This window comes from Sinocyclocheilus grahami, unplaced genomic scaffold (assembly GCF_001515645.1).
Source record: "Sinocyclocheilus grahami isolate Dianchi unplaced genomic scaffold, SAMN03320097.WGS_v1.1 scaffold150.1, whole genome shotgun sequence".
Lineage (NCBI taxonomy): Eukaryota > Metazoa > Chordata > Actinopteri > Cypriniformes > Cyprinidae > Sinocyclocheilus > Sinocyclocheilus grahami.
In genome coordinates, this window is record NW_015505329.1 from 1,821,714 (window position 1) to 1,831,585 (window position 9,872).

A 9,872-nucleotide genomic window follows, 5' to 3' on the forward strand; every position below is an offset into this window, starting at 1 on the left:
AAAACTGTCAAATATCTAACCAGACATTTCATGTATTTTTACAGTAAATGCTGTTAATTTTACAGTTTTTAGATGTAAAAATAACAAATCAATGTATAATTTACAGTCATAAACTGTAAACTGATATTCCCAGAATTCCCTGCATGACACTCCACATTTGAAAGTATTTTGTTTAAATAATCATGTTGTTTTAATAGTTTTTGTTATTAGTTATGTATATTTGGGCTTTATGTTACATCTTCTGTTGTTTAATTAAAGTTGAATGCATTATTTAAGTATAATGTGTGTTACCATGATGGTGTTTTGTGTTTGCATGAATGACTCTGTGCACCTTCTATATATTAGTATATACTTCTGCTTGTGGCGAAGCTACTTGTGATGAGCTTTGATTCTTCATGTGGCTTTCTCTTTTACCACCTGCATTATTATGGTGGTTGTCAGTATGTTAAAGGTACAAAACAGATTTTAATAGCAGTGTGCATTGTTGAATTTACTGGTTTACATTCAAATTTTCTTGTTTGTAAATTACAGTTTTGTACTGTAAAATTTACAGTTTTTGGCCGTAAATGTTTACAGTTTTTCTGTATTTTTTACAAAATTATTCTGGCAACCACAGCAGCCAAAATTATTTTGTAGAAACGACAATTTTTTTTTTACAGTGAACATCAAAGCATTTAACATGTTTGCTGCCTTCAGCATTTAAAGGGAATCTTTTCAGATAGACATTCAGTTATATTATAACATTATGATGCAAACATGCCCAGTAATAAAGCAAAAATAGTCAACCTATTTTGTTTGAAAATATGGCAGTTGAGTTTACATGGTAGTGTTTAATATGTTCAAAGGAATAGTACACTCAAAGAACATCCAATATGTAGATGAGTTTCTTCATTGGAACAGATTTGGAGCAATTTAGCATTACATCACTTGCTCACCAATGGATCCTCTGCAGTGAATGGGTGCCGTCAGAATGAGAGTCCAAACAGCTGATAAAAACATCACAAGTCATCCACACCACTCCAGTCCATCAATTAATGTCTTGTGAAGCCAAACGCTGGTCAACTGAAAAAGTCAACTTTTCTGAATCAGGAGAGAAATATGCACATATCAAGCACTGTTTACAAGCAAAACCAGTCCAAAGCAGTTCTAAGTAAATACCCCCCCCCATGGAACGTGCAGAATTTTTAGGTGAACTATTCCTTTAAAATGTACAAAACCATTTATTTTATTTCCTAGAGTAAAACAAACTGTCTCTAAAACAAACTGTGAAAAAAATAATAATAATTTTTAAACGTACAGTTGGACAGGTGATAGCAACCTTACAATGAACATACAGGTACATCTCAATAAATTAGAATGTCGTGGAAAAGTTCATTAAATGTGAGCCAAAATCATCCCAATTAAAAGAACCAAAGACTTAAACTACTTCAGTCTGTGTGAATATAATTTATTTAATACACGAGTTTCACAATTTGAGTTGAATTACTGAAATAAATGAACTTTTCCACGACATTCTAATTTATTTAGATGCACCTGTATAACAATGCTGCAGTTTTTCAAAGGAATAATGTAAAAGTGCTAGTTGCAAAATGTTAGATATATACTGTAATAATTGTAATTATATGTTTGTCTAAATCTACTCTGAATGCACACACACATTCACGTTCTTATGTTTCTCCCAGTAGTGACATTCTTCAGGAAAACTCGACAGAGCAAAGCTGTCCTTGTGACGACTGATGCATGAACCAGAAACCCAGCTAACTGCTTCTCCAGAAGCTCCACCACAGCTTTGGCGTCTCCCTTCCTCACAGGACCTTCCATGGTCTGTTTCACGCTCTCGTTGGGCACAGGCTGAGGGTTGCTGCTGAACGAGACCAGCAGGTTGGTGTCATTTCCTTGAGAAACTTCAAAATAATTCTGTCCAGCCACACACTGAAAGTTTTGTCCAGCTCTCAAGTTGCTAATTTTGCCCAAGTTGCTAATGGCTCTGATGGACCAGCTCACCCAGTCGTACTTCTTCATCAGGAAGTCCAGCAGTTCCTTGGCCATTTCCTGAAGGTTCTCATCTTCTTTCTCCTTCACAAGCCTCTTGATGGCCAGTTCGGATTGCTCTGGAAACGAATCCACACATTTCTCTATCGTTTCCTTAATTTTCGTCTCAATTTCTTGGATCTTCGTGCTCCACTCTTGAATCTTCTCCTGCTCTGATTCCTCACCCTGAGTAAGGAAACAATATCCCAGCAGAGCGATGATTCCCAAGCAGAGCAGCTCCTTCAGCCTGACGCAGAAGTCTTCCAGGACCCTTCTGTTTCTGGCCTTGTATTGTTCCACAACATCCATGATTGGCTCCCCAAATGTGCTGTTCTCCATCACAGCACCATAAAGCACACAGAGATTCTTCTCTCCACCTGTTATGAAAAAATGCTCCAAGAACAAACGTTTTTTGACCTCCTTATACTCAGGTTTAGCCTCCAGAATGTCTATGTATTTTCTAAACTGGTTCCGCAAATTTTCCTCCACAGAGAAAAACTGGGAATCTAAACATCTCCTTCTGATCTCAGAGTCAATGTCCTGTAGCTGATATGAGAGGGCATCTAATTTGCTCCTCACTGATCTTTGACATATGTGATCTCCTTGCTTTCCACGTTGTTCAAGACCAGCCTCAAAACTGGAGCAGAAGCTTCAAAAAGAGGGCATAGCTCCCCAACAGCACTGGCCAGCACCTCTGCGCCTCTCTCAAACATCTCCATTACGGCTTCAATGGCCTCCTTCTTCTGGGCTACAACCCGCTCTAGTGGACTAGACATTTCTTTAAAAGCAAAACCACAACACACACAAAGAACAGCAATAGTAACTTGATTTATAATACACTTAAGGTACATTTTTAAATGATGTATGCAGTTTGCATTAAATAATATTTAATTATTTTTTAAACATATTTAAAGAAAACAGTGATGTAGTTATAAGCAAGTGATGCAATATATTTTCTCTTAATTTCTTATGTTAGTACAACCCACTAGTTTTCATAACTAATCCTGCATTATGCATGTAAATTGTGTTTTTGTTTTTTTTCAAAATGCACTGAATCATTGTTTTATGTTTACATAAATGCAAAAGGTCATGTGTTTTAATTGAGTTTGATAGTCAAGCTTTTGTTCAGCTTTCTTCAAATTAAATGATCAGACTGGGACATTTAAAATAAAAAGTTAAAAAATGAAATAATGTTGTTCAATTAAATAAATCATTTAGGCTACATTTGTAAATTTGATTTCATAATGCACTCGTGTGAGAGAGAGAGTTGCGCGCACTGATAGGTTTGGGGTGGTTTTGGAAAGCTGTTGTTAACTGTCGGATCAACGTTTCATATTTGATTGCGGTGTATTTTTACAGTTTGTTTACATATGGATCTATGATGTGCGGCTCAGAGATCGATTTTTACACGAGACTGTTTAATTGCAGTTTATTTTGCGTCTTGCGCTACATCTCACGCACCACTGGATTAACATGAATGTGCGCAGATTTGGGATTTTCGTATCTCACTATCCCAAAGAAGGTATTTCACAGATTATTTTCTATACACATTACTAGTTAGTATAATATCATTATACTATTCTATAGTATTACATTTGTTAGATTTGACACATAACACGACACTCGAGTGTCTAATAGATTGTGCTTAAGTATGGATATATCAAGGGTTACATACTGTAGTTACATAGCCACTTTCGAAGCTAAAACATTTAAATAAAATATATATTGTTATTATTTATTGAAGTTAATTATCACTAGATTGTAGGCTCATATATAATTCACGTATTAGACTGGGGCTAGTTGTCACAGCTTTTCATCCAGAGATTATTATAATTTAAAAATTTTTTTTAGGATAGGGTGTTTTTAATAATAATGTTTTTGGAGAAATCCATTTAATGTTTTTTGCAGAGTTTATGGGGTAAGTTGTCACAATATGATCATGTTGTTTATTGATGCTGATTTTATATATATATATATAATGGCTTTCATTCACACAAATAAAATTAAACTGTATAAAGCAGCAACATACAAGAAATAGTTTATGTGAGTATAAGCCAGAGATAAAGAGAGTATCAATGTGACAACTTGCCCCAAAGTGAAAACTGACCTTGAGAACAGCCAGTTCATGAGTCTGTTACAGCACTTTGGAGGAATTTTGGTCCACTCATCTATGCAGAATTGTTGTAATTCAGCCACATTGGAGGGTTTTCGAGCATGAACCGCCTTTTTAAGGTAATGCCACAGCATCTCAATAGGATTCAGGTCAGGACTTTGACTAGGCCACTCCAAAGTCTTCATTTTGTTTTTCTTCAGCCATTCAGAGGTGGACTTGCTGGTGTGTTTTGGATCATTGTCCTGCTGCAGAACCCAAGTTCGCTTCAGCTTGAGGTCACGAACAGATGGCCGGACATTCTCCTTCAGGATGTTTTGGTAAACGGCTGAATTCATGGTTCCATTTACCACAGTTCCCCCTTCATAATAAAAAAAAGAAGCTGCTACTATTATTAGCTCGGTCACAATGTATTTGTTTTTAGAGTGTGTTTAAATCTTGTATGAAATCTGGGAGATCTAGTGTCATGATGAAGAGTTGCACACACTCAAAAATCTTCATAGATATGGTTTAATCAGTTATGCATACAAAAACATTGTAACTGCTCACTGTGGCCGACTTAAACTGTGTGTCTTGAAATGAAATCAAGAGTTTGTGTATTCCTCATCTTTGTTTATTCATAATAATGCAGAATACATTAAACAATGCCAAAAAATATACCAGTTGAATGGCATTCTAGAGAGATACATTTATGAGAAAAGTATTTTTAAGGCTATATTGGAATTAAAGATTTGTAACATTATTTTGCATTAAAGATAAATGATTACTTTGATTTTGGCTTGGGCAGATTCAGTTTGAGTGCACTGTACAGAAAGACGAGTACACCACTGTCAAAAAATAACATCAGAATATGACAGTTCAATATAACTTGTTTCAAAAGTGCAAGTATTTGCAGGACTACAGTAGGAATGGGTTAACAGGTTGTTCAGGGTGGTTGTAAGGTAGCTGCTACAGTTGTTTGAGTGAGACAGACAACTAGATGGACAGCAGTTACTAGGGCAATGACAGATAAAATAGATAAAGAACATAGAAAGATAGATACAAGTGAAGTTGGCTGAGAAAAGTGGGGTAAAGGTCACGTGGGGTAAAATCACCCATAACTGTTTAACACCTCTGACATCTTTTTGGCCACATCTTTCATTTTCTCTTCCCACTCGATGTGCAGAGCTTCCTCATCATCCCCGACACTGGCAGCGTAACTCATCAGAGCAATGAGGCCGATGCAGAACAGGTATGTGAGTCGAGTGCAGAGGTTTTCCATGACATGCTGGTCGCCTTGTGAATGTTTCATGTAAACCTCTAGGATGGGCTGGCAGAAGATCTTTGATTCGCCCATAACGCCGCCATACAGTGTGTGGAGGTTCTGGTCACACTGATTGATCACAAAGCTCATTTGAAATTCTTTCTTGCGCTGTTCGTGTGCTGCTGATACCTCCACAGTGTCCATGAATTTGGAGAACTGATTACGAATGTTTTCTTCTACACGACAGTACAGGCCATCCACAGTCTCCTTCCTGATCTGAAGCAATACATTCTGGTTCTGCTGTGAAATTTCATCCAGGGCTCGAGTCACGCTGCGAAACTCTCGTTTGAGTTTCTGAATGTCTTCATCATCCACGTGGTGCAGCACCACCCGGATGAGAGAACCAGCCACGCCGAAGATGGGATTGACCACCGCTGCTGCAGACGAGATGGTGGCCACACATTCCAGAACCTTCACTAGACCCCTCTTCAGCTTGTCTAGGTCTTCTAAGATCTCATTTTCAGCCATTGCGTCTGGAGGAAGAGCCCTTCCCAGTGATGTTTACCTGAAGAAGAAACTGACGATACAAAGGCACACAATGTTATCACTTAAAATACGGTAATTTATTTATTTATTCATTTATTTTATGAATTTTTTGAGGCTGTTGGCATCTCTGTGCAGTTTCATTCCCAAATTAACGAATCGGTTGAATAAAGACAGTCACTTGTTTCATTGCTAAATAAGCGTTTTTTTATAAACAAATCAGTTAAATCAGGGGTGTCAAACTCAAATCCTGGAGGGCCGGAGCCCTGCAGAGTTTAGATTCTACCCTAATTAAACACACCTGCTGATCCAACTAATCAAGTCTTTCAGGCTTATTTGAAAACTACATGGTATGTGTGTTGGAGCAGGGTTGAAACAAAACTCTGCAGGGCTCCAGCCCTCCAGGAATTAAGTTTGACACCCCTGAGTTAAATCAATCATTCACTTGTTTCCTTCGGAAATGAATAAGCGTTTTGAACGAATCAGTTGAATGTATGATTCTATGACTCACTCATAAAGACAGTCACTTGTTTAGTTCCAGAATAAATAATTGTTTTTGAACGAATCGTTTGGTGGAATTATTCAGTTATTCGCTCAAAAAAGTCACACGTTTCTTTCCTAAATAAGCATTTTTGAATGAATCGTTTAAGTGAATCATTCAATCTCTCACTCTTTAGGATGGTCGTTTGTTTCCTTTCTGAATGAATCCGCGTTCTGAATGAATCGGTTGACTGAATGATTCACTCATTAAAAATAGTCACTTGTCGCCACCTACTGACGTATCTATGTAACTTGCAGAATGAGTCACTGAAAATTTCCTGCCACTTATGCAAAGACTGACAACTGTCTGAAACTCATGTGTATACAATTTTTGGACTTTTCATGGATCAATTTGAACTTGTTTTTGTCCTTTTTTGAGAATGGATGTGAAAAGAGCTGAAGAATTCTTAAAGGGGTCATATGATGCGATTTCAATTTTTCCTTTCTCTTTGAAGTGTTACAAGCTCTTGGTGCATAAAGAAGATCTGTAAAGTTGCAAAGACAGTCACGCCTACCTAAAATGGCTTGTTCTAACACGCCCTCACATACCTACGTCACTATCTGGGAAGATTTGCATAACGCTGCCCAAATGTTCACGCAAAGAAAGAAGGCGTAACTTTTATTCTTGCTGTAGTATTGTTGTTGCCGCCGCCATGTCGTGAAGGCGCTGTGTGTTTCGTGGGGAAACTGAAACCACTTTGTTTGGTCTTCCAAAAGAGGATGATATCCGCTTCGTCATGCCTGGAGCTGATCCGTGCTTGTCGCTGAGGAAATACTTCAACTTTGCGCTGTGGATTGCCGGAGCAGCTTTCACTGTGGACGAAGCGGAGTCCAGCCCGGGGTCATCACATGTGGTTGCCGCAGGCATCACAATATGGTAACGGACGTAACATTTCTGTCACACGCTTGAGGAATTCAGCCAATCACAACGCACTGGATAGCTGGCCAATCAGAGCACACCTCGCTTTTTCAGACCGATGAGCTTTGTAAAAATCGACGTGTTTCAGAAAGGCAGGGCATAGAGGAGAAACAATAATGTACAGTATGTGGAAAATAATGTGTTTTTTTTACCTTAAACTGCATAAACACATTTCATTACACCAAATACACACAAAAAAATATTTTAAGCAGGATCATATGACCTCTTTAAATTCTTCTTTTGTGTTCCACAGAATTTTTTTTTCCAATTTAAAAAAAAATCTAATTTACTTCTGATATCATAAATTGATGTATTTTCAAGAACCTGGTCGAACTGAGATAAAGTAGGAGTTGCAAAGTTACAATGGATTCTTTCATCTAGTCCTAACTGAACTGAACTGAACCGAACTGAATTCTGATCTGAGTTATTAAAAAAAAAAGTCAAATTTAAATGACACTATTGTATAAATACACATTATAATCATGCTTATATCTACAAAACATATAGATGTTAAATATCGTAAATGGTTTAAAAAAATAAGAATACCACGCTTGAATACCTCAAGCGTGTGACGGAAATGTTACGCCCCTCACCATACTGTGATGCTCTGTCCTGGCCGGAGCGACGAAACAGAAAAACATGAAAACCCATTACAAACGAGGCATTTGTTGCATCCAGTGGGGACATAATTACGGATTATAATGACTTATACTGCCTTTTTACGCATTGCATTGCATCGCGCCGCGTAAACATAAAACCATGTCTGCATTTGTGATCGGAGAAATGACAAACAACAAACGCTACTCTACACTGCTCAAAACTCGCGTTTGAATCGTCAGTGGCAAATTCTTTAAATGAACTGCCGGCATTGTAGTCTACTCTTCCAGGATCAGGAAACAGTCCTCCATAAAATGTGCATGCACACAAATTAATATTTGGAAGGCCAAACAAACTAGTTTCGCTTTCACAACGAAACACACAGCGCCTTCACGACATGGTGGCGGCGGCAACAATACTACAGCGAGAATAAAAGTTACGCCTTCTTTCTTTGCGTGAACATTTGGGCGGCGTTATGCAAATCTTCCCACATAGTGACGTAGGTATGTGGGGGGCGTGTTAGAACGAGCCGGTTTAGGTAGGCGTGGTTAACTCTTAACTTTTATAAAGAATATCTCTTTGGATTTGAGACTTTAGTCTTTGCAACTTTACAGATCTTCTTTATGCACCAAGAGCTTGTAACACTCCAAAGAGAAAGGAAAAATTGAAATCGCATCATATGACCCCTTTAAGTCAGTATTTTATTTGAATATCTCTACAGTATTTCAGGTCATTTTTTCTTATACAAAGCTTTCTCATTTTACAGTGTGCTGGATGTTTGCTAGCAGCTCTAGGATCAAGACAGAACATTTACAACTTTATCAAGCAAAAACACAACAATACAACATCTCCTTGTGTTTTCTCAAGCAATGTAAGTGTTGGTTTGCATCCCTTCTAGAGTAGATGTCTTCAGCCAGCTGCTGTCTGTTATAGCTCCCCCTAGCTGCTACTTCTTATTTCCTGGTTCATGCTAAGAATCATATCCTCTTTCTGCCATTTTCAAACTTTAACAAACAATACCTAAACAAATCTACCCATTGGCATTTACCTGATCTTGTTGCCTGTGAAGAATATTTCTACTCTTACCTCTTCAGTTTGCTACCTCCCTCAGCTGCGCGTCTTCCCAGCAGTCACTGCAGGATGGGCAGTTTCATCTGAGCTCAGTGTGGAGGGGTGTACAGATGGACTATACCATTATTCTACAGGCTCCTGGTAAATGAAACAGATTTGGTCTTTCATTGACCTTGAAATATTCTTGATGCAAACCATTTGTTTACTAATGAAATGTCACAAATTTTATGAATATGAATATACTGGTCAGAAAATGGTCAGTATTTAAAAGGGGTCATATGATGCTGCTAAAAAGAACATTATTTTGTTTATTTGGTTTAATGAAATGTGTTTATGCGGTTTAAGGTTAAAAAAACACATTATTTTCCACATACTGTACATTATTGTTTCTCCTCTATGCCCCGCCTTTCTGAAACGCATCGATTTTTACAAAGCTCATCGGTCTGAAAAAGCGAGGTGTGCTCTGATTGGCCAGCTATCCAGTGCGTTGTGATTGGCCGAATTCCTCAAGCGTGTGACGGAAATGTTACGTCCCTTATCATATTGTGACGCCTGCGGCGACCACATGTGATGACCCCGGGCTGGACTCCGCTTCGTCCACGGTGAAAGCCGATCCGGCGATCCACAGCGCGAAGTTGAAGTATTTCCTCAGCGACCAGCACGGATCAGCTCCAGGCATGACGAAGCGATATCGTCCTCTTTTGGAAGACCAAACAAAGTAGTTTCGCTTTCACAATGAAGCACACAGCACCTTCACGACATGGCGGCGGCAACAACAATACTACAGCGAGAATAAAAGTTACGCTTTCTTTCTTTGC

The 9,872-nt window shown here is 38.3% G+C and overlaps 1 protein-coding gene and 1 pseudogene across 2 annotated transcripts; both read right to left on the bottom strand.

Moving 5' to 3' along the window:
- Window positions 1-1,636: 1,636 nt before the first annotated feature.
- LOC107592131 (uncharacterized) lies at window positions 1,637-2,836 on the bottom strand (annotated as a pseudogene).
- A 1,956-nt stretch (window positions 2,837-4,792) lies between these two features.
- LOC107592189 (uncharacterized) lies at window positions 4,793-9,154 on the bottom strand. 2 transcript variants are annotated; one of them, XM_016281590.1, is made up of 2 exons: window positions 9,070-9,154; window positions 4,793-5,961 (listed from the first exon to the last, which is right to left on the bottom strand). In XM_016281590.1, exon 2 carries the CDS (start codon window positions 5,910-5,912, stop codon window positions 5,232-5,234), a length of 681 nt encoding a protein of 226 aa, XP_016137076.1. In that variant the 5' UTR covers window positions 5,913-5,961; window positions 9,070-9,154; the 3' UTR covers window positions 4,793-5,231. The 2 variants fall into 2 exon arrangements, with proteins under 2 accessions (XP_016137076.1, XP_016137078.1); XM_016281592.1 differs by having other exon boundaries at window positions 9,032-9,142.
- Between the last annotated feature and the right edge of the window lie 718 nt (window positions 9,155-9,872).

Bases quoted from the DNA above. Each gene is read 5' to 3' on its own strand.
- LOC107592189 (XM_016281590.1), bottom strand. From the start codon at position 5,912: ATGGCTGAAAATGAGATCTTAGAAGACCTAGACAAGCTGAAGAGGGGT.